Source organism: Rutilus rutilus (assembly GCF_951802725.1).
Source record: "Rutilus rutilus genome assembly, chromosome: 17".
Lineage (NCBI taxonomy): Eukaryota > Metazoa > Chordata > Actinopteri > Cypriniformes > Leuciscidae > Rutilus > Rutilus rutilus.
Window position 1 is genome coordinate 27931302 of NC_140230.1, and position 25881 is coordinate 27957182.

Sequence of the window (25881 nt, forward strand, 5' to 3'; positions counted from 1 at the left end):
GAATCCCAGCCTGCAGCGCCTGCGAACGGTAGGGATGGAAATAGAAAACGTATAGAGCGTTAGACTGTAGGTGTCGTGCGCGGAAGATGTGATGAGATGGGAAAGGTGGAGAGGCATTACGTTGATTGTCTAGCGCATCTGACGTGCCCGTCTGCGAACAAAGAGGACGAGCGGCATTGAAAATGACAACGCGAGTTCGGGATGATCACCTTTCCGTGCCCTCTTCGCATAACAGCGCCGTAAACGCAGCAGACTAAACACTCATTCATCATTACGGCGCATGCATGTGCAGCGGCACAAAACCCCCCCATCCCACTCAGTGACTCAGAGCACATTAAAACTTCATCTATTACACAAAAGATCACAACCACTTAACCCTCAACCACCATTCGTAATGTCCAGGAATAAAATGCAAGCATGAGGTGAAGATGGTTTTGTAAGGTTTTTTTATTTTATTTAATACCAGATGCATTGAACCCAAGTTCAAAAATAAGGCCTCTGTCTCGCTCCTTTGAGGGACACGAGAGGGAGAACAGGATGTTCGGCCGCAATATGGGAATGCTGGAAGGTTTGATGGGAGCGTACGGTGTGCAAAGATCCACTCAGAAGCCAGAATCCTGACCCGCCCAGTTTGGAGTCTGAATAGAGAGGAAGAGAGAGCCAAAAGATGTCATTACCCAACACAAATGAAGGTGAGTTCATTATAAATGAGTGAACATGCAACTGAGACCATCTACTACAGAACCGTAGTCGTTTCTTAAGTACAAGCAGTTCAAGATCACGTTCGCACCTTTTCCGTTGGGAAAGAGAAACTGTTAAATTAAATTGCGTCTGGCCAAACACATCAAAATACAGGACTGTGTGTTATGACCTTTGCCACTGTGGTGTTTGTGCGAGCGAGTCACTTAAAATGACGTGGTTTGAGGGACCGAGACATTTAAAGGCCGTTATTTTGGAAACGTTCTATTTCAAACAAAAGAGAGGGCACGTTTGTCGTGGGCCAATCAGTGCACGCATGCGAGATCAAACGGAGACCAACTGGACCCCAAGCAAAACATCTGTGGTGACTCCTAAACGCAGGGAACTCCATGGAGCGTGTGTGTGATTGTGTGCAAGCGTTATTTACTCTGCAGCGCTGAGTCATGGGACTCAGACCTTCTTCTTTATGGCTGAGCTGTGCTACCTTGTCATTAGGCCTTTGAAGAAAAACGGCATGATGAAAGCGCTCGCTGTGTTAAACCTGCTCTTACTGGTTTACACTGTGTAAAAGACAGTTCTGGGCTGATTGCCGCTCGGCATTCTTCTGGATAGATCATTTGTGTGTGTAAACTACAGGGCTCAAGACAAAAAGAGATGAGATCAGATAAAAGAGATGGAGAGATGCTGACCTCAGTCCTGTTCGCGTTGGTCTGCTTCTTCTCGATGTTCATGGCCAGCATTTGGCTGCGGAACGAAAGGCTCTTGGTTTTCTCGATCACCTGCTGATATGGCGATATGGCGTTGTTGCCCATCACCACGTGTCCCTGCCAAAGGAAAGAGGAGAGGAAAAGAGTGTCAGAGCTAAACTCAGGGAACACCAATCCTTTTCTGTTCCCACAGACACACAGACATGTATTCACAACCTCCTCAGAGTCAGCTCAAAACACAGGAGCTAATTCTAGGTCATTCCAGTAGAATGCCATGTGATTTGGGAGATCAGAAGTCTCGTTACTTGTTTGTGGTGTTATGACATGTTAAGTTCCTAGATCAATTGACAAAAAAAAAAAAAAACACAAACATTACATTATATATATTACTGCTCGAAAGTTTAGAAATTTCAAATGCTGATTTTTGAACTTTCTATTTATCAAATAATCCTGAAGTTTCCACAAAATATTAAGCAGTACAATACAATTGATGATAAGAAGAAATGGTTTTAAGCACCAAATCAGCATATTATAATAATTTTGAAAGATCATGTGACTGGAGTAATGGCTACTGAAAATTAAAGGCACAGTATGCAAGTTTCACCACTAGAGGTCGCTTATTCAAAACCATAAAGGCGTAGCTTGATGACGTTGCGAATGAGTGTGGAATCATGGAAGATGTCATCTTCACCTCCACAGCCGATGGAAAGCAATCTTACGGGACTCAGGCAGAAATCATGTTCATGGATGAGCGAAAGTATTGAAGTTTTATTAACGTTACTGTGGTTTGAAGCAGGACGGGGCAGAGAACCGTGGGAGCAGAACGAGCGAATGCTAACGAGAGACTCCTGCGCAACACACTGGTCTCCATTGAGGAGCTCTAGAGCTTTTATTATGCTTATACGCCGCATTCGGCCGCTGACAGTCCTTTCGCTTTGTTGTTTATATTTATTTAACGTTTAAAGTTATGTTTAACGTTTGCCAGTTCGGTGTTCTTTCCTGAACTTGAACTTTATTACAGTTATGTTTGATCACTTAAAATCTAATTATTTTACTTCATTCTAATGAAATAGCTGAATTATTACTCATTCAGGTCATTTTTTTAACTAATTAAAATTGTGGGGTAACACAGCGTTGTTTTACTTGCTCAAAACAATCTACTATATACATATGAGTGTGTTGAAAGTTATGTTATAATGTTACTCTACTTGTTGCACATTGCAGTAAGCTAGATCATTATTAGAATATCATATTAATAAAAGCTGGATAAATCATATTTCACAATATTACTGATTACTTTCAAAACATAAAAGTGACCCAAAACTTCAAGTAGCATAAAATATAAAAAATTTGAAGATTTATTTTTTTATTATTAAAATTGAAACAATATAATACAATGTATTAAGTGGTGGGAGAAAATCACCACATGGAAATTTTTATGGCAATTAAACATTATATAAACATCAAATAGTATTTTTAAATGAATGATACATTTAAAATTATTTACATAATTACTTATTATATATTATTACTTATTTTGATTGTCCGTGTTAGGCATTAGTGCAGGGTCTAAGTGTATAAAAAACAAACGAGTAAATAATTTTTTTTTTTTTAAAGTGTGTGCGCGCGCATATATTTATATATATATATATATATATATATATATATATATATATATATATATATATATATAGTTTTCTAGAATGTTATCAGAATATTAATCTTTGTCATGACTAAAAAAAAGTAAAGCTACACGTTTGTCACCATATTGAGAATGACCCTCCTTCAGGACTGTAATGACAGTCCTCTTACCCTCGAGGAAGGATATGGTGAGTAAGCGGGCACTGAGCAGAATTACTGACGTAATTGATTGCCTCTCCTTTATGTATTAAAGCAGAACATAATCCCCGCACAAAAGAGGCTGAATTTGATTTTCGGACTAATTAAAGGACACTAACGCAGCATCTATCAATCGTTCGCTATTTGAGGAGGGCGGCAGAGAAACAAGAGCGAAATAAAATATGAGAGACTCTCACCAGTTTGGAGTCGATTTTGGCATCCAGCCTGGCATTGCGAATGAGGTTGACGATCCATCTTTCTGCCTCCTCGGGAGTCATATTCAGCTTATCGGCCAGCATACTGCGAGGCAAACACAGTCCATTAGGACAAACTTAGGTAAAAGGAGAACATTATATACACTGATGGTATTACGTGAAAATTGTGAGGTATATAACAAGCTTGTGGAGTGTGTGTGCATGCAGGTTTAAAGTGCTGATCGAAAGTGCTGGATGATAATGGGTTTACTGTCATACCTCAGCATTTAGACGTCTGGTCAAGAGTGACAAATGCTTTGCATTATCTGTGATTCTAATCGTACTAAGAAACCCATAAATATGGAATACAATTACATCATTGCGCTCTCGTGGATATGAGGTCAAGGTAACGATAAAACAAACTTTGCAGACAAGAATAAAATGACACAGCTTGGGCTTGCATGGCTACTGACCATCCTATGGCATTTTGGAAAAACCATCCATAAATAAAGCCAGGTGTCTCCTCCACGAATGTGTCATTGAGGGAGGAAGGTGGCAGCAGGGGCTCAAGTGTTCTTTGATCCAAAATCCTACAATACCGCAGCTGGCTTTCTTTTCGACTAAGCTCATTCCGTGCTAGTCAAAAAGAGCCGGCTTGTCCCATTCTGTTCTGTAAGTAAAGCCAACACACCAGGTTTCCAATGCTTTCGCAGTGAAAGGTTAACTCAATCACCCACCGTGGCAACAGCATGGGTCTGGAGACAGGGAGAGATGACAGCTTATATCATTTCACTCCCAGTGAAACCCTCAGAAAATGATGCGTGACAGGCTAGATTGGTCATAAAGCTCATTATTTAAGAGCTAACCGCCAACGAATGTGCCGGTTGTCACATCACGAGTTCCAAGCCGGTGATGGTTAACACATGTCCAACATCAAGCAGTGACACTCGGTGCGGGAAAAAGGAATGCCTGTCGACTCCAGGGGTTAAAGCAGGGACATGAAATCCAAGCTCTTCGCCAGCCCCAAAGCACTCCGCGAAGCATGCGGCGCACTGATGAACAATTACAACCGAAAAGGAACAGGAAACCAATTAAGACACTGGGAAGTTTAGATAGCTGAACATCCATTACAGGCCCACAGACCTAGGTCTAGACCATGTCTGAAATGAAGCAGACAAATTGTGAGCTTTTACAGAAAAATAAATGGAAATGCAGAATTGCATGATAGATAAACATCTAAGACAAACTCGGTGCTGCAAGTGATGCAAGAGACAATGAATATTATTTCACTGATTTGATTAAGTGGTGACACATGTCAGTCAAGCCAAAGTCAAAGATCAACTCAAAAAACAAATAAGATTGAGTTTCCTCTTAGGGGAGCTAACCCTCCGGACAAGCTAAACCAGAGACCAAGGTCAACCACTGCCTCAGTGCAATGAAATGGCCCACACACACACTAATCTAATTTTACCCAGAAGTTTGACTTTAAAACAAGAAGGAAAAAAAGTCGTACTTGCACATGCTTGCCACTAATATGAATGAAAGTCTGAACTGAAACCAAAAATATACAAACGCTGAAAGAAGTAATTATGGAAAAGAAAGGTCGGGTGAATGAACCACTCAAGCATAAGTGCCTGACATGGCGTTTTAAGCCAAGTTGCTTGACTCCCCTCGCTGCAGTCTCATTTTACACAGGAATAAACCTGGTCCTCTGGGGTTAGGGGGTGAAGGGTAAGGATCGTTTTCACTTCAACCCCCTTACATGTACCGGCTCCTCGCAGTTGATTTATCCAATTCCGATTCCAGGCCGGTGGGACTGAGGCAACCAGTCTCACTCCAGGATCCGTAGACAGCTAAAAGGTCAGCTGTGAATTCAAACAGTGCTGACCTGCTCTAAAGAAGTTTTTAACATGGTGTACTTAAAACAAACGCATTGTTAAATATTTCCATATGAAGGCACAAAGAGATTCACATCATTGGAAGTGACCTCTGCTTCATATCTTGGGGGAAAATGTATTCCCCTCTTCCCACTAAAACAACCTCCCCTCTTTCTAATTGTTAATTTTAAAAAGAGTAAAAAAAATGAACAATACCAAACCGATGGGAACGGAATTAAAAACTTTTTTTTTTTACCAAAAATAAAACCATCCAGATTGAATACAACAATGTCTCCTATGTGCTTGCCCCCACAAATCAACTGCAAAATGGATTAATGTGGACTGAGAGAGATCACATTGTTTTACAGATGACAAGATCGTAGACATCCAACTAAAATGTTCATCAGATGCACACAAACTTTCTACTCAAAGGCCAATGAATGCAAAATTGGGAATTTAAGACTTTTGAGGGCAAGAGACTAATACAAATGCCTTCATAAGCGCAAGTCATAAAATCAGATTTCAAATAGAGCCTTCTCAGACATTTTTATGTATAAAGCCATTTGTAGTTGTGGTCTTTTTTTTTTGGTGTAGGCTGAGGGCAAAAACACAGGAAAAAAATATTCTGCCTACCCGTTCAAGGCCAACAACTGTAAACATAACAAAACTGCTACAAAACTTGCATGCGTTTCATTTGAGCCCACAATTAGCTGCAGAGGCCTTCTGCGTAATGTACCAATGACATGCACTAGTAAACCAAAAATGGATGTTTTCCAATCCTCTATATCCTCTAAACAGGCATAACACTGTCTTTCAGGCAACTCCTTTGAGCTACTAACCTGAACAGATAAACAGCAATCACAATTCGGTTTCCTAGTTCAGCATTACATTTGTCGCCTTTGACAAGAAAATGGATTCAATTGCAACGAGACTGCCAAAAAAGAGCCAAGACTCCAAATCAATTCCAGACTATCTGCAACTGGAGATTTGGACAGAGCCTGATCACATTCCATGTTTCAACCTTGACTCCAGCCCTTCTCGGTTTAATACAGCTCAGAAAATGTGAGCGAGCAATTAGGCTGTACAATGAAGCATGGAAATAGCGCGAGAACCTTTTTGATCGCCGGGTGTGCGTTTAGAAGAGAAATAACAGATTCTGAATGTCTGTCTATGTTTGCACGTGCACTGCTGGAAAAAAAAAAACCCCTCCTTTCATCAAACATGGTATATGATATTGTGTCGGGTGAGTGTGTGCATTCACGAACATGGACCTTTCGGGATTTACAGGATGTCATAAATCCCCAGAGGTAGATGCAACCTGTTAGCAGATCTCCAGTTTGCCGTCAAGTGCTTTCTGCTTGGCGCAGAGGCGGTGGCGGGAAAAAGAATGCAGGACAGATGCTCAACGACTACTAGTTATGAAAGCTCATTAAACAGGCAGGAGGGCAACGCGGCCTCTCTGCTCTGCACTCCGTCACTGAAAGGCTAATAGGAACCAGACACAGGGAAACCAGTGACACCCGCCCAAACCTCTCTTTCCATGCAGACCACTTCTTTTCCACCAATGGAAAATGTTGGGGACTGAAACCATTGCATGTCTTCTCTGGACGCCTACAATGCCTTATAAATACCGTAAAATAGGCAATAAAAAAGTACAACCAGAGTAAAGTGGTAATAAAACACCTGCCGTAACGCAGACCGGAGAGTCTATGATGCATCGTGTCAGTGGTAATTGAACCGTGTGGATCAATGAACAACATAAATCACTGTAAATTTATCTTAACTATTCTCTTTAATCGGTTTAATTAAGGCAATATTCCTCTTCGGTTGCGCTCTAAGTGAATTAGTGCAGACAAAAATTCCAAACGCCACTTTCTTTACGACGACGTGAGAAGACGCAACAGACAATAACGGAGTAAGTGGCGCTTAGAAGAGAAAAATCTGCTGTATTATCCACAGACGGGGCGCACCCATTAAGATCCTCCCGAGGGCCAATATGTAGACCCTTTAGACATGCTTCAAAACAGATGGGTGGATGTGCCTGGGATGTCTGGTTCTCAATGCGTGTCTCCATGTGTGAGATTGAGGTGCTGGCAGCCGGTCTCTGGACATGCTTCCTCTAGCACACTGGGTAATAAAAACTTATCAGAGAGTGGAGTGGGAATGGAAGAGAGGAAACAGGAAGCGTTCCCACATTGTGGACACATTTTCAGACCTGCTACCTTTTTTTTTTATCATCATTCCTGACAACAATTTATCCATCAATTTGTCCACTTTAAATGGTATTTCAAAATTTGTTACGTGACCCAGCAGTTACTTTGTACTACATTGAAAATCATAAGTACTTACTTTATACTGATGCACTGGTGAATTCGGCAGAAGGTCTCGAAGATGAACAAACGAGCATTTTCGATGAAGTCCTCAAGGCACGCCACAAGAAAAAAATCATTCACCAGCACCTTCAAAAGATTTAAATGCTTACATTAGACACTGAATGCATTTTCATGCACACAATCTTACACTGATTATACTAAATAATCTGTGGTTTGATACCACAGACGCTAAAATATGATGATTCTTTTGCATGAACCCCTGAAACTTTTTATTTTCATACACTATAGATTTCTAATACAATGATAATAACACAAAAAAATTTGGGCCCCAAATCAATGTTGAAAATAGTTGCGCTGTTTAACTGTGATACATTATTTTCAGTATTCTTTAATGACTATAAAGTTAAAAAAAGAACAGCATGTATTTTAAATAAAATTTTTTTTGTAAATGTAAGAAAGTCTTTAATGTAAATTTTGATCACTTTAATGCATCATTGCATAAAATAATTAGCATTTAAAAAATTAAATCTCTGCATGTTTTAAGTTATATATACACACACACACACACACACACACACACAAATATTAATGTAAGCGCCTGTCTACAGTTTGATGTCAAAACTGGGAGAGAGAAAGAAATCACTGTTTTAATGTTTTAGGATTAGAAGAGTTTGGTCCAAAAGTTTGCTGGAACACAGAAAACTCTGTGGCTAAACTGGACAATGAACAGAACAGGAAGTTTATATAAACTCAGAACTGAAATAAAAACAGTTCCACTTTATCCAAGGTCTCTGTAATAGCACCTGGTTGGGGAGTAACGGTATGGGAAAAAGGCCAAAAGCAAGCATTATGACAAATTATGGAAATGAATTTGTAGCTGCAGGTTAAAGCAATGGAAGCCTATAGTTAACACATATACAACAGTGTTTAATGCTATCCTCAGGAGAAAACAATTATCTGGAGGCACAAAAAAAAAGGAAAATCTGGGGTCATTCTCAGCACTCTAAACTAACCACAGATCTTGGAATTCCACAGTCCCCACATGAAACGGAGCAGGAACAGAGCCAGCCACTGAATCCACCGCAATGGCTGTGACTTATCGCCATTTGTCTTGCCCATTGCCGCAGGGTCCATCGGAACCAATTTACAGTGCCACTGCTTTCAAACATCTCAACTACAGTCTACTATCAATCTCAGCTGAGCTCTCATCACCGCATACTAACCTCCACATCCTAAAGAGACCTGGTGTGCTTTACTTTGCTGTCAAAACGCAAATAGTGCGGTGCATTCCACTCAGCTGAAGACATGTGCGAGCCCCTGCTGTCTCTGCACGGTTCACATGCAGTCCCCCGTCCCGCGTCTTCGTGTGCACGTCTGCGCTCACAGCCCCCGCTTTGTTTGCTTAGGCTTGAGAGCTACTATCTCCGTTGTTCTGCTTGAAGCAATCCCAACTACATGGCCATGGCCCTATCAGCCAACACACATTTCATCATTGACATTGTCTTATCTTAAGCTGATAACGGTTCGCTTAAGTGCTATAATTACTGTTGAGGTTTTTTTTGTAAGAGGGGGAGAGAAGGCGGCTACAGCAACTTTGTAGCAGAACAAAAAATGTCAATTTATGCTTAACTTACTGGAATCTAAAAGTGCAGCTTTAGGTTTTTTTTTTTTTTTTCAGTCTTCCAAAAGATTGAAAACAGGGCTATATAAGGTTGTGTCTATGTTTTATGCATAGCATAGACATTATGAGCCCAAACCATTGTGCAAATGGCCCCTCTCCACTGAGATGGATCAACTGAAGAAGGAAAAATTACAAAAGCTGACTGGATAAGCATGATAAGGTAATCACGATGCAAAGTAAGCAATGTGATGATCCACAGCTTGAAGAAAATCCCAGAACACTTATGCGGTCAGTCTCTACAGATCCAGGACCGTGTCCAGTTGGAGTGAATCACAGGCCTGCAGAACCTCTGGAGCCATGGGTGCCGATGATATGCTAAGGAATTGCTTGTAAACAACAGTACTGTATTTGGGTTATTTGAGCTTATTTTAGACCTCAAGTATGAGGTCAGTATGATTCATTTTTTAAATAAATCAACTACCGTTTTCAACAATGATAATAATAAGAAATGTTTCTTGAGCACCAAATAATTTCTAAAGGATCATGTGACACTGAAGACTGGAGTAATGATGCTGAAAATTCAGCTTTGCATCACAGGAGTAAATTACAATTGAAAATATATTAAAATAAAAACTGTTATATAAATTCACAAAACATTTACATTTAAAGAGTAATACATACATAAAATGAAGAGGGTAATACTTTTCAGTGGACCCTCACTGGATCTTTATGACTTTTTTTTAGCAGCAGTCAACAGACATATATATAAAGCAACACAATATATTTTTAATATTTATTTATTTTTGGACCTCAAGCATCTCCCCTTTCAATAATATTTTCTTTATTAATAAAATAAATAAATAAATTGAGCCCTATTAGAGAAGAGTGTTAATATCCTTTTTACCCACTTAAAAGTAAGTTGCTCATTTGGGTCATACAACTTGTTTTTTTTTCTTTTACAATCACTTAAATAAATAGTTACTGTAATGAACTTGTTTGAAGGGGAGGGGATGTTTGTTTTTGTACGAGTAAAGGCGGTTAAGAGCAAACAGTCTGATGACTCGCAAGGCTTCGGCAGTCTAACAGGAAAAGCCTTGGGCTATTGTAGAAGGGCAACTCAGATTTTGTAAGTCACCACTCAATCAGACTGTGATTTTGTAAGCATTTATAGCTGACATACATCTGAGCCTAGCCAGTTATGCTCACATGCCACATAGTTTAACTTTCTTTTTTTTTTTTTGCAGCTTGTGATCTCGATAATGCCTCAGGCTTTCATAATCAGGGTCAGGACTAATTAGTGGCCATTTATGCAGTGTCTGGGCTGAACTCTGGTTGTAGAATGAGCCTGGTTCTGGTGGTCCAGTAGCCGGGGGGCTCTCACGAGATCTCACAGATGCAGGTGTGCTAATTATTGCTCGCCTTACAAACCCTGGACTCCAAGCATGCAAAGTGTAATAGAGATCTCCCAAATGACTCGATCATTTAGACCAGCAGAGACCCCCCAAAAAAACTTCTGGTGATTTAGGCACTAGTTTTCTTCTACGCTTCTTGACGATAAACGTCTAGAATGAAAAACAGCTGGCCTGATCAAATGGGCACTCGCACAAGAGTAAATGTTTATAAATCATGTCAGCGTTTTAGGAAGGTTCCCATTTCAAATGTTAAGTTGGGTTATTTCATTCTCCTATAAAAAGCCTGCTATTTAACATACGAGGTGCTTGTTAATAAACAAAACTGAATTGTTTTATTTTGGGCAATGGTAGACAACGGGCAGTGCGACTGGTCTTTGAATTCATTATAATTTAGAGAATGGGAATGAGTTTCGACATAAGTGCACACTAGGCTAAAGGCACTCAAGCTAATTACGCTTGGGATGAATCTTTGTAATGTAATGTGTTTACAGCAACCAAGAATGCGCCTGAAGGCCATTTCTGGCTTTTATCACACTAAGACTTTCTTATAATACTTTTTGCCATTTAAGATTTGGCACGTTTGTGGGGAAGCTTACCAAATGCATTTAGGTTGAAATGTAATGTTTTCCAGGGTCAGGATGGCGAAAAAATCTCTGTGCTGTGCCAACAATGTCTGTAATCGCATGGTAGCAAAAGTCATTTGGACTATTCCCTACACTATGTTAATGATAATACCAATTAACTGAAAAGAAAAATCTTCTCTTACTAAAGCCAAGACGTGATTAATTCCGTGTTCAGTGTTTTGTACCAGCAGCTCTAAAATCTTGAAAAATGAAAATGGTCATAATTTATGCACCTTCACTTTGTTCCAAACATGGCCATTTTTTCTTTACGTAGAACACAAAAGGAGAAATTTTGAAGATGCTGAGAGTGGATTAAAGCTTTCAAGTTTAAAACAAAAAGGCAAAAGCACTATAAAAGTGGTCCTAAAGACTCATATTCCAAGACTTAAGATAGTTTTGTGTGAGAAAGACAAAAAATTTAAATCATTATACATGAACTACAACATGCAATATATCCACCCTAGTCATCTGAATTCATAAGAAAAAAAAACAATGTATGATTCATGAACAAATTGTTCTTTTGAGTCTGATCTCTTCAATCAATTAGTCTGAAAGATTAATTTATGATTCTGATCTGATTGTTGATTTTGAATCACTGACTCCAACAGCTCACTGCAGGAGAAGATTACAAGTGAATGGACAAATTTAATGTTGGTCCTCACATGAAACTACCGTATGACTTCAACAGGCTTGGAAAAAAGTTCACAAGTTGTATGGACCACTTTTATGGTCCCTTGTCTTTTAAAGCTTAAAAGCTTCAGTCTCTTTTCAATAAAAACTGCATGGAAAAGATTGATTTTGATTTTTGAGGTGAGCTATTCCTTTGAAACAGCTTTTAACTCTATTCCGTTGTGTTTTTGTTTTGTTCGGTGCGGTGTTGGCACTGGGAGTCAGTAGTTTAACTGTAAAAACAGACAGAATGACACAGCAGGGCAAGGGTGAAAACTGATGAAGTGACCATTATGGAAGGCCATTTATAAACGGGAACAAAAATACAGATCACTGGCTTGTCTGTACCGCAGAAAGCTCTTTCCAGTGCGCGTGTCCGCCTCTGCACACCAAAAGCACTTCTTGTTAACCATCCCACTGATCTGACAATTACCGGCTATCATAAAAACATGACAAATGGTGAGTCAGAGGCTGTTTCAGGGGCCCACTGCCACAGCTGCCCATGACACCGCGGCATGCAGAGACCGCCTGAGCTTTAAGACCCCTTTCAGGGCCCGAAACAGAAGGGTAGGCTGTTTGTGACTGCAGAAAAGTGACAGACAGCATCGCTAATGACCATCAACAGTTATGGTCAAGTTCAGAGGACACTTCTGACAAATCAGAGGTCGGAGACTCAGTGTGATGTCATCACAACTCATCATTAGGGAAATTGACACATCATCTGCGTAAATTACAAAGTTAAAGGCTTTTTGTGGCCAGACAAGAAGTGAAGGATGAGCTCAACGTCTTCGAAGAAGGATAGTCTCTTCAAACGCATTCACTAATGGAACCTGTTATGAAACGTTAGGAATCTTATGTTATGAATCTTATGCTTTTGAAAAAAAAACAGGAACATGACAGAAGATACAATCAATCTGTGAAGTCCCTATAAACAGGAGGGTGTGCCATGCTTTTAAGGACACGCAAAGAAACAAGCTAATAAAAAGGTAACGGGAAAAGACAGCTGGAACTTACCGCCTCGCACTCTCGCAGCTTCTTCTGAGCACTATCAAAGTCAAAGTTCACATACAGACACTCCACAAACTCTGTGATTGGATCTTTGTAGGTGTATGACTCCTAAAAAGAAGAGAACAAAAGAAAAATTAATGCAAAATAGTTCTTTAAGGGAAAGTTCACGCAAGAAATAAACTTCCACCATTGGTTCTTAAACTGGGGTGTGTTTTTCATTATAAATATGTCCGTTTTATTAACAAATAGTTTCACATTACAAGCAGAACTGATATCAGCTGTTCAATCACAAAATTACTGCTTCTTTCATCTTGTGGTTACAAACATGGCTGTCGACAAACTGTTGCATCTATTTTCTTAATTGACACAAGCTGAAAGTTAATTTGCCTACAGTAAAGAAATCAAGTCACATATATGGTAAATAGTAAAACTGTCTCTGAGAAGACTTGAAAACAGTGTGCAAGTAATATGGACTACTTTTATGGCACTTTTTCTGTTCTCGACAGCAGCCTGGTTTTTCCAACCACATTTTGGGATACCACATAAAAATGCTGAATGGAAACACTAATACGTGGCTTAAATAATAAATTATAATTAATTCATACAATATAACTAATTGAAATATCAAATAAATAAAATGTGCAACTTCCATTCACAACCATTCTCTTTTGCTGTATATGGAAAACAATAGCTTTAACATTCTGCAAAATATCTTCTGTGTTATTCCATTGTAGAATGAAAATCTTACTGGTTTCAAACAATATAAGGGTGAGCAGATGATCAGAGAAATTTTATTTTTGGTTGAACTCTTCCTGTCTGGTCGTATATAATAATGAGAATAACCTCTGCTTAATGTGCCATGTCTATAAACAGCCATGAGCTGAAAGACTTTAGTACAGTACAATCCCTTTAGCAGAGAACCTGATGGGATGAATCCCATTTGGATACGTGATAGTCTTTGGGTCTTCCCTGGATCTAAATACCATAGATGCTTGAGTAACCATGAGAAGAGAAACTTGTGCAGGGAGTATGGTGAGCACCTCAGGACACATGTTTAAGTGATTACGCAAAGGCTGCGGGATGTACTTATTTGGATTTCAGTGCCATTGATCTCTGAAGAAGCTACTGTTGTTGGACACACACATCAGAACACTACAATCAGACTGTCCAGCACCATTCATCAAATCTAATGGGTTCAAGACTCGCACGGCCTGAGGAGGCACATAGATAAACAGAGCTTTTATTTTCAGGCCAATATACACCGCTCGTTCATTCATTCTTTTCCACAGACACAGCGAGGTACAATATTCCCTGCAATGTTTTAGATGTATTAAATTCAAATAAAAATACACTTATTTAACAGAGAGAGAAGGCATCGTTTATCTGGTGATGGGTAACCTCTTATTGAAAAAATCTATCAGTACTCGCAAGGCCAGTGTGGATGATTGCAGGAAGACCAACAGAGTACGAAACGATTATCATTTAAAAAGCACCACCTGACAAATTGCTTAAATTGAATTAAAAGAAAAAAAGGCTTAGAATTTAATAAGCCTGAGGATAACACAAAGTAGCATGAATGCAAATGAAAAATGTTGAATTTTTTTTTTTTTTTCTAGGCACACAAACCATCTTTTAACATAATCCATTTAATGTGTTCATAAATTAATAAAATAAAAAATAAAAAACAATGCTAACAAAATATAATTTCTCGGCATATACTGATTACATTAATTTAATTACATTTTAATTCAACTGACAGCCCTAGTATACACATTTTAATTTAATGTAAAAAAAACATTTATAATATATATTTTAATATTTATACATACACATTAATAATAATAACAATGTTTAATTTGATCGTTTTTTATGGTGCATCACTACAACTATCAAATTACACATTAATATAGTATACATGCATTTATGTAAGCATGTATAAATATTAAAATACTCATAAATATATTATACATACATACACACATACATACACACACACACATATATACATATACACATATACATATACACATATATATATATATATATATATATATGCACACACATATATATATACATATATATATGTGTGTATGTTGATACAAGAGCTGTCAGTTGATTTAAAAATGTAATCAAATTAATTTAATAGCATTACTTCATATTTTTATGAATATTTTTTTATAATAAATAATGCAATAAAAGAATAAAAGTGTACTGAAGGACATGGCAAACCAGTACATAATTGAAAAACCAAAGTCCTGTCTGATACCTGCTGGATGACTTTCACCAGATCCTTCAGCACCTGCCTACGCTTGCGGACGTCCTTGTTGGTGATGACAGCTGTGGTCAGATAGCGCAGTATGTGTGGACACATGGTCTGAATAGCATTTAGGTACCTGCAAACAAAAACAACAACAACAGTCACACGCTTGAAGGACAGCTATCATCTCTACAGTGAAACAGTCACATGACGTAATTTGTCGAGGTTGGATACCGTTTTCACAGCAAAAATGTTCTATAACATTTACATTTATGCATTTGGCAGATGCTTTTATCCATAGTGACTTGCATTGCATTTCAAGGTACACATTTACATTCTTATCAGTTCTTGCTTTCCCTGGGAATCGAACCCATTACCTTGGCGTTGCAAGCGCCAACGCTCTACCGTTTGAGCTAACTATCAGTTTCCTTATTCTCATATAGTGAACTTGCAGATTCTTGTTAAACAGAAGAACAAGAATCAGACCGTGTTGAAAGCACCTCTGTTCATTGGTCCCACTGTGGAGGGAAGGGAAAAGGAAAAGCCCCTTTCTAGACACGGATCACCAGCTACAGGCCTGCAGAGCAGTGAAACACTATCCCACCAGGGACTTGTTTTTCAGCCACAGGTCAACTAGCTGTGGGCTTCACCGAGAATGAAAGCTACATAGCACTACTATTACAACCCAAGACAAAGTTTCCTCTCTACCGACTAGAGACGTGCAAGAACTTTCTTATATGGACAAAAAAAACATACAACAGATGCCTTGTCATAGGGCTAAGAGCTCCTGTTAAAGTGCACTTAACATTTTGAGTCAATTTGGAGGACGGTCTCCGCGCCTGCGGTATCTGTACGAACATCTTTGACCCCCCCCGCCTCCCTCATCCCCCCATACGAGGACCAAATTAAATTTCAAGGAGGAAGTGGAGCTGCTCTGCCTTGGCCAGGCCCTAAAGCTCCCTTACAGATTAGCATGGAGAAACACATGTCACTTGGAGGAAAAGGAGGAGGGCTGCCGGATGGTTTAATTAGCCGAAACAATTAAAGGGACAAGGGGGCCTGTGGCACTTGTGATGTTGGAGCTAAAAACAGCAGCGGGCTTCGGCAGCGTGTGATCCCAGTTGGCGCAGCCTTCGGTCTCTCCTCCCTTTGTAGTTGTCTGACTTCATGGCAAACCACAACACTTCATGCTGTGTTCCTGATTAACTTACACCTACTCGCTCTCCCAGGGAGGCTCCGATGGCCAGACCGCTAACATGAGTCATGATGCCATATCTGGGCTTCGCACAAAAAAAAAAAAAAAACATTATCTAACGGAGCCCAACAGCTACGACCAAAGCCATGATACGGCTTAATCGGTTGCTAAATGACTTCGCAAGGAAAAGGGCAAAACAGGAAGTAGTAGTTCAATTTGAGTACGTCACATTCTCCTCAGGGAGGTAGGGATTTAGGATTGGGCTGCAACTAAAAACTACTTTGATAATAGATCAAGGTTTTGATTGTGTTGTTGACCCGTGTTCGAGTCTGGCCTAGGTCATGTTCCGCTCCTGTTTCGACTCTCTCTCAACGTAATTTCCTGTTGGAGCGGTTTAAAGTGATAGCTCACCCAAAAATTTACATTTTGTCATTTTCTCACCCTCAAGTTGTTCCAAACCAGTATGAGTTTCTTTCTTCTGTTGAACACAAAAGAAGATATTTTGAAGAATGTTGGTAACCAGACAGTTGACAGCAGCCATTGACTTTTTTTTTCTACCGTGGAACTCAACTGCTACCGTCAACTGTCTGGTTACCAACATTCTTCAAAATATCTTCTTTTGTGTTTAAATAACCAAAACTGCACCATTATTAAAATTCTGCCTAATACCAATAAGCTGGTGATTATTTTAATGTTATTGACAAATGATAAAAAAGACGATTATCCTATGTCAACATTTAAGTGAATTTAGTCACAAAATTGTTCTACATAATAAATGTAAGCGTGATATTAAATTAAAATATACAAAAACTTTAGGGTCAGCAAGATTTTTTCAAATATTTTAGTGTTGAATGATGAAAGTTCAATAGAACAACATTTATTTGAAATAGAAATGTTTTATAACAATGTCTTCACAGTCACTTTTAAAAAAGAAATGCACAATAAACAAGAAATGCGTTTTTACTACTTTAAAGTGGCTTCACTGATGGAGCCTCTTAGCTGTTGCAGCCCTAATTTGGCGGGTCTGAGTGAGCAGAGAGAGAAAAAGGTAGAAACGAGGCGAAGGAAAGAACAGTGGTGCAGTTCCAATTTCATGATGCATCTGAAGGGAGGAGGGGAATTAGAGGTAAATCAAGTGAAACTCTGAATCCACTCTCCGCTGGCCGGGATAGTGTTTCGGCGGTATTAGCTTTCCTGTTTGCACCTACATCATAGGTCATCTTGTGACAATATTCTTTCTCGAACTGCCCTTGGACTTGGTTGGAACGTATTATATGATAGCCTATCGTTGGTATCGTTTTTCCTGCACTAAAAAAATTTCTCGGTTTCTGTTTTTGTTTTGGCCGTCTGCTCGACGGCACGACTACATCATGAACAATCTTCAGGCCGAGAGCACTGGATCGTACCCTGTCCTGAATGACAGCCAAACAACAATTAATTGAACCTGAATGCCACAGGCTGATGTCAGTCTAATTGTCAACAAAACTTCAAGAATAACAAAATGGAGAAGAACAGAAAACAAAAGATCTTTTCACAGGGTCAAAAACAGACCATGATCCCGTTTTCCAACTAAAACATGACAATCAATGCATGTACCCTCCAAGAACGCAATACTGTTGTGGTACATAAAACGCAGTGCATCTAATGCGGTAAATTACACTCGGATTCAGATTTATGGGGTCTGATTGCTCTTCGTGGCCACAGCTCTGCAAATAAAAGCTGAAGGCAGAAGAGGTGAGAGAACACCACAAAAACGAAAAGCACGCTGCCAGCATTGAAAGACCTCTGATCTGACGAGCCCAACCGCAATTTAGAAGTACCTTTTTGGAGCGGTTTTAATGAAGCATAATGAATGTTCTTGTATAATGAGCACCTACGTCCAAAGGGCTGCTGTTAAGCCAGCCAATTGTCTCAAAGGCAGGTCAAACATTCACTCTAGGTTCACGGCCACAGGTCACTGTTCATGACCGCTGTGTACTGTTTTTAGGGCCAAAGAAAAAGCCAAACATAAACATGGTTTTCCAGCTAGCAACAGTGCAATAAGCAACCTCAATCTATCTTTTCACCCACTATGGTCAGGTTCTAATGACTAATTATTGGTCTGGTCATCCTTAATCATCTATGCTGGTGAAAACCGATGGAAAACAACATCTTAGAGGCAGAAGTCTATTTTGTCTTTGAATAGTGTATAAGCATTAGGCTCCACAAAAGTGCATTCGTGGAAAAGTGTGGCCTTAAAATAGATGGAATGTAGAATTATTTAGTAGATCAAGTTTCCTACCTTAGGCACCAGGTGTAAACCCACTTATAAAAAAGCTAGCAGACCCTTAAAGCTTCTTTGTACTCATGTGCACACAACAAGACTGAACCTCGTTGCCCTTTAATGTGTTAAACCTTGACTAGTCAGCAACAAAAAGCCCCGGATTATTCTTCTAGAATGCACACTTATGAAAAATAAGTGTGTATGTACAAATGTGAAATGAATTTTGGGTTTGTTACTAGAAACTTTTTCCTCATGTAACATTCAGACCTGATTGGGAACGAAAGTCAGGGGTGATTCATTAACATTTTTTTCCCATTTGGAAACATTTTTGAAAATGATTAAATAAAGATAAACATGCTTGTCCAGGATCGACAACATTGCTTTTTAAGAAGCCTAAAACATTAAACCCGTCAGTTAAGCAGCCCATTTGCCATTGTCAGCATTCGACCGTGCTGCTAGACTCATTTTCGAGCTGACCACTGGGGTCGTGGGTCTGTGAGCGGCTGGCTGGCGAGCCCAGCATCAGCAGTTTTGTTTGCGGACTGTGGTGGGCTTTCCAACCTGGACCCGTGCTCTCTTCCTACCTCATCCGTTTTTATTAGAGTCAAACCAAAGCAAAACCAAATCCCAGATGGAAAACGAGCAGCTGCAGAAGGTGCTTACTGTGGCTGGTAGAGGAAAAGCTCGATGATGTTGTCTCTGCCTTTGGGGTGGTTGAAGAACACAAAGAGTGACCAGTGGATCAGCCAAGTCCTTTGCTGGAGTGACTGGAGAGGAGAACTTACCGTCTGTAGAGATATAACAAAAATAGAGAAAGGGAAAGGGTGTTAAAAATCATTGACAAGGATTGGTTCAACCCCAAATTACAATTTTACTAAGCCTCATGTTGTTCCAAACCTGCATGACTTTCTTTTTCCATGGAAAACAAAAGGAGATTTATTTGATTATTTGATGGTATTTATTTGATCAAAAATACAGTAAAAACAGTAATATTGTCAAATATTATTACAATTTAAAATAACCATTTTCTATTTTAATATATTTTAAATCCTGCGAGGGTAAAGCTGAATTTTCAACAGCCAGTACCCCAGTGTCACATGATTCTTCAGAAATCATTCTAATATGCTGATTTGGTGCTTAAAAAACATTTATTATTATTGTCTATGTTTAAAACGGTTATGTTGCTTAATATCTTTGTGGAACAACGAAAATTTTTTCAGGATTCTAAATCACAGAAAATTCAATCGAAATCTCAGTCACACTTTAGATTAGGGTCCAACTCTCACTATTAAATATCTATTAACTGATTTTTGCCTCAATTAACTCATAATTACTGCTTATTAATAGTTAGTTTAGGTATTGGGTAGGTAGGATTAAGAGATGGTTTATGGTCATGCATAATACGGCATTAATATGTGCTTTGTAAGTACTAATAAACAGCCAATATCCTAGTAATATGCATGCTAATAAGCAACTAGTTGAATTTTCTATTTATTTGAAATAGAAATCTTTTAGAACATTATAAATGTTGTTACTGTCACTTTTGATCAGTTTAATGCATTTTTGTTGAATACAAATTAATTTCCACCAAAAGAATATAGTGAATAACATGAATGTAAGTAAATACTGATAAAATGTTCATTTTCAGTTGAACTATCCCTTTAAAAAGTGATTTGTCTTGATCGTGACTTGATCATAACAAGATGAACTTCTGACTCCGGAAAACCAACACTTGGCTTCCGCTGCCTTCCAGACTCACTACAAATAAAAGTTCCGAATTGAAATTTACAATGTCCAAAGACTTTAATTTTTTTATTTACTCATACTTCTCCCAAAGCCAAACCCTTCTTTCCCAGCTCAATTCCTCCAATTAAAAATCAAGCTGCACCGACATAACACAGCAATTAAGGTTTTGCTTGACTTGTGAGTTGCGGTGAGAAGGATTCGAGGAGATGGAGAAGAGGAGGGGAGGAACGGCAACAGCAGCGGTGCTATGCTCAAACGCAAGGCGGTCAATATTACGGCCTATGTAAGGGAATCTGAGTGTGGTATTGAATTCTGAGTGGCGGGGCATTACATTGTTATCGATAGTCTCTCTCAGGCGGGTGAGGTCCTCCATGGCAGCTTCCCAGTTCTGCATCAGGATCTCTGAGGCAAGCTTGCCCCAAAGAGAGTTCAGCGCATTTCTGTCTGTGGCGGGGACCTGCACAAACACACACAAACATAGAAAAATACATTGAACCACTGTAAACAGAAGTAGACACTGAAATCAACACACTCCCCATAAAATTACACTGGTAGGGTGGCAGTCTTGGTCCCTTTCCACTTTCTAAATACTGTATTTCTGACATCTGCCATTTCACAGAGCTAAAAGTTAAGCTCTTGGTTAAGGTTCTCCGTGGAGTATGCTTCGAGAATTGGGCTCCTAAGGGAAAAATGGATCTTAAAAGACTATTTAGCATTTTATAGAACTTATTTTGCTGTATTTCTGTGATAAAGTCACTGCTGCACCACACACAAACCCTTCTCCTTATTAAGCACATCTGAGGTAAAAAAATAAATATATATTTTTTTCTGTTTTGTAATGTTAGGAATGAAATGAACCTAATGAAAGTTTAATAATTTTACTCTGATCGTTATGATGATGATTCACATAAGATTTACATTGAAAGAATCTATATAATAGTTTTTTTTTTTATTCAAGAAAGTGTGTTTTTGAAGTGGTTGGGTTGAAGGAGTCATCAGACAAGGGCCAAAGGTTAAAGGCCAACTTGTCTGTGATATTGCTGGGAAATAATTACGCAAGTTAAACAAGCGCTCTTTAACAAGCCTGGGGTCAAGTGCTATCTTGAGGGAAAGGAGGGTCACGTCAAGAGATGAAGGTGGCTTCAAATCACCAAAACGAACAGGAACGTTTTTTTTTAATTCGTTTTTTTTTATTCAGAAGCACAAAATGTAAATCAAATTAGTTTAAAATAAGTTACTATTATAGTAATTCTTTCTGATATCTGGTATGGAGCATCATCAAGCACAAATGGGGAACAAAATCTCCCTGAAGTTCATGTGAACTTACGATGACCTTAATGCATTGCCTTTGCCTTTGGTGAGGGTCTTTAATGATGTGTGCTACTACCGCTACAGCCTCTGTTACTGGCCCTAACACATGTCTGCAAGCTTTGATCAGCCCCGAGATGTGGACAGGACCGGAGTGGCGGGACGCTAATCAAAATGTCTGCTTGTGGAGGAGTGAGAGAATGAGGTCCAGACATTAGGTAAAGAAAAATCAACTAATCAAATCAAAGGACAAACTAAACACAAACACTGGGTGAGGATGGATAGTTGTGTGGTGCCAAAGTTAATGAAAACCATTTGAGTAGGTCTTTGCTGGACAAGTAATGATTAAACGTATTATTTAATTTACATTCACACAGACAATATGTTCAAAAGGCTGAACAGTCCTAAGGTTCTATGTCACGTCTACCTTGACTAAAATCCTTTGACAGCAGAAGCCAATAACATAAGTCTTGTTAACAGAAACAGGCCCTTGAAAATAATGTTTAGATAACTTGATTAACTAGTAATTGTGATAATCTCCTGAACATTTGGCACAAAAGAAAAACATCCTGCGGAATTGAGTTATGAAACCCCTGAAAGAAGCTCAGCTTCTTGTATGGAAATATGAACAAGATTTAACATGGTGCATCTCTGCAGACAATCAGCTTCAAAGGAACATAAGCTGTTTTAAATTATGACTCAAAACAAAAACAAACAAAGGGAAGAGAATGTGTTGCAGATTAGCGAGCTGCTGAAGCATCTCAGCATGTTTCATGAAAAAAGGGGGATGAGCTATAGCCAAAGGCTCATGGGAAATGGAGTTTTTAGACTGACCACCAGCGTGCAAGAAAATGACCTATGACAGACGTGGCAGACAACCCGGAAGTCAGGGTCTGAATGTCAAAAGGAGCCCTGCATGCATACACACTGAAATCTGATTGGATGGACATACTGCTCCTCATGTACACTGCTGTTCAAAAGTTAGGGATGGGTACGATTTTTTTAATGTTTTTGAAAGAAGTCTATCTATTTAATCAAAAATATTGTGAAATATTACTACAATTTAAAATAATTGTTTTCGGTTTTAATATATTCTAAATTGTAATTTATTCCTGTGATTAGACCTGAATTTTCAGCATCATTACTCCAGTCTTCAGTGTCACATGATCCTTCAGAAATCATTCTAATATGCTGATTTGCTGCTCAAGAAACATTCATTATTATCAATGTAAAAAAAAAAAGTAAAAAAAAAGTTGTGTATATTTTTGTTCAGGATTCTTTGAAAAATAGAAAAAGAGCAGCATTTATCTGAAATAGAAAGTGTTAAACGTTAGCGCTTTTATTGATGTCTTTCCGCGGTTGAAACACTGATTGAGTGATTATATGAGACATGATCAGTTTTTCGTAAAGTTGCACTGTATCTTTCAGCATACCTTCTGATGTTCATTTATTTTTAATCCGTGCTTTAACTAATAATAAAGAACAAGAGGTGATCGGTTCACAAACTCTCTGTGCTCTAGCTTCGCTTGAACTGAGGTGCTATTGCCAAAACAGTATTTATTGTTTGGTTTCGTAATAAAATTACAGAATTTAAAAGCTGAGTCTTTGTTTCATATCAAAAGTACCAAAGCACAAAGCTTATTGCGATTTATTGGATTGGAGGTAGACAAACTAGTTTTGATCATTCATGAACTGAAAACAGCATAGACTAAAAAAAATCATTGGGATTTAAGATTCGAAATTGATAAGATAAATCACTTAAAATCGAGAAATATAGCCCTAAAATAAATTCTCTGTAGATTTATGGCAGGATAAAATCTACTTCTATATTTGCATAGTGACACACAGTAGTATGGTTATAAAATCCATACAGTACAGACGCAATCACCCTGCAACAGTGGAGCCCTTTCATCAAAATTCCCAAGTTGGATGTGTCTAAACAATAGTCAAAGACCAAAAACTTTGAGAGATCAGCTCGGAGGGACAACCGGGGAAAAAGCCATCCCTGCTGCCAATATAAAGGTCAACGTTTCATTTCGAAAAGTGTTTGTTTTTTTTGTTTTTTTTTCCTGGAAGTCCCTGCCTGCTACATTTGGCGACGCTCCATGTCATTATAGCAGCTTTCTGCACACTGACTGGCTTTCAGCACTGGCCATGCAAGAATAGTTTCAATACCTGGGTTTTTCCACAAGTTACCTTGAGTTTCCATTGCCTCCCGAAATGGGCACATTTTCACTGACTGACCAGCAACAATAAATTTACTGTGCTGGGGATCTGACGGGACACTCAATCTTTATTCTCAACATCCAATCCCTGCATTAACAGATGATATGAATAAGTTGCTCTTTTCGCACCGGGCCCTCACTGTAACAGGACCTCGGGTCTGGATTTTGCAAGCCTGGCTTCCTTCGTTAAATGGTTGTGTTTCCCACGCTAGAGGAGTTCTAGAGCCTGACATCTCCCATGCTAGGAGCCATCCAAGGAGACGGGAGGTCCAGCTTGAAAAGAGGTGGATAAATAGTAAATAAGAAAAGAAAAAGGGTAGGTATTCGGTTAGAAAGCTCCACTAAAACCAGTAACATTATGGCTATTCCAATCGCCTTCTCACTGTTGATGATGAAAATAGAAGATATTGAGTAACAAAACATATTATCTGAGAATTATCTTAAATTTGAAATAAAAAGATAACATTTGAACGCTTCAAAACATGCACAGGGAGAACATTTCTGGAAGCTATTTCCGTTTATTTAGATTGAGCAGTAACAGCATAAACAAGGCTGGTTGTTGTGTGAACAGCCTAATCTACTCAAAACGCTTGGTGTGTTCATGATACCAATGATGTGGTTTTCCTAGGATGAGTAGACTCTATTGTATTTGAACTTATCCTAAAAAACCTTGAGGAAAACCTAACAGAGCAAGTTTCGGCAAACTTACACAAGAAATAGTTCTCCTAAAGATAAAAATTCTGTCATTTACTCAACCTCATATTGTTCCAAACAAAAGATACACTACCATTCAAAGTTTGGGTTCAGTATTTATTTTAATAAATACATACTTTTTTCAAATAAATGCTGTTCTTTTTAACTTTATTCATCAAAGAATCCTGTAAAAAAAAAAAAAAAAAAGTATTTCCACAAAAATACTAAGCAGATATTTTCAACACTGATAATAAGAAATGCTTCTTGAGCATTAAATCAGCATATCAGAATGATTTCTGAAGGATTATGTGACACTGAAGACTGGAGTAATAGAAAACAGTAATTTTGAATTGTTTTAATATTTCACAATATTACTGTATAGCCCTTCTTTATTTTTATTACCAAACCAAAACTTTTGAAATGTTTCAATGTTTTTATCTATACAAGTCTATTGGGTCCAGTGTTGTTTTGGACCCCACTCACTTTTATTATATGGATAAAAACATTCTGTGTTTTCCGCAAAAACATAGAATTCAGAAAGTCATACATGTTTTGAATGACATGATAGTGAAAAATGATGACAGAATTCTCAAGTATCCCTTTTAGTATGTCCTTGAAGCATCTATACTAATGAATATGCAAAAAAGAGTGACAAAAACCGAAGGGTGTAATTCAAGGCTCGTTGGCCGTTCCTTCCCTCGGCTCCCACGAAAACCACAGGGACACAACAAACAAACAAACAGCGTGACTGACGCTGCAAATCATGCACAAATGGGAAACATGTTGCAAATCTAAACAACACACAGTCTTCATCACACCTCTGAAATGCTAAAACCAAGATTATTTAAAATCAAATAAAGGGTTTCTTTTCGGTCACTTGTTACCACAGCGACACAGCGTCGCTTGGCAAACATCTGGCTTTTTTTTTACAACAATGTAGGCTGAGTGAATCATACGTGAGAGCTGGTCTGAAGAAACAGGAGTGCATTCCATGTGAGAAGGCAGGCTATGTGGTTACGTGAGAAAAGCTCGCCGGCAAGGGAGTCCGATAACTTAGCCAGGCATGGAGCCTCTCGCAACACTCTTGGCCCAGGGCAGCGTTGACAATGGGCACCTCTCTTTAAGACACTGGACTACCTCCACACACTGCGGCCAGAGAGAAAGGAGCGGGTCAATTTGTTCGTTCCCAGCCGTCATTTGCCCCCCCCTGCC

The 25881-nt window shown here is 38.8% G+C and overlaps 1 protein-coding gene across 1 annotated transcript in view; it reads right to left on the bottom strand.

Annotated features, from left to right (window-relative positions):
- Nucleotides 1-429: 429 nt before the first annotated feature.
- The window catches only part of eif3ea (eukaryotic translation initiation factor 3, subunit E, a), a 38406-nt gene continuing 12954 nt past the window's right edge, over nt 430-25881 (bottom strand). The window contains exons 6-13 of the mRNA XM_084385415.1: nt 20775-20900; nt 19361-19485; nt 15249-15375; nt 12989-13090; nt 7666-7775; nt 3443-3545; nt 1389-1523; nt 430-638 (exon numbers count right to left, since the gene is read on the bottom strand). Coding sequence (XP_084241541.1) covers nt 603-638; nt 1389-1523; nt 3443-3545; nt 7666-7775; nt 12989-13090; nt 15249-15375; nt 19361-19485; nt 20775-20900 — 864 coding nt within the window. The 3' untranslated portion in view covers nt 430-602. The remainder of the gene's footprint in view (nt 639-1388; nt 1524-3442; nt 3546-7665; nt 7776-12988; nt 13091-15248; nt 15376-19360; nt 19486-20774; nt 20901-25881) is intronic.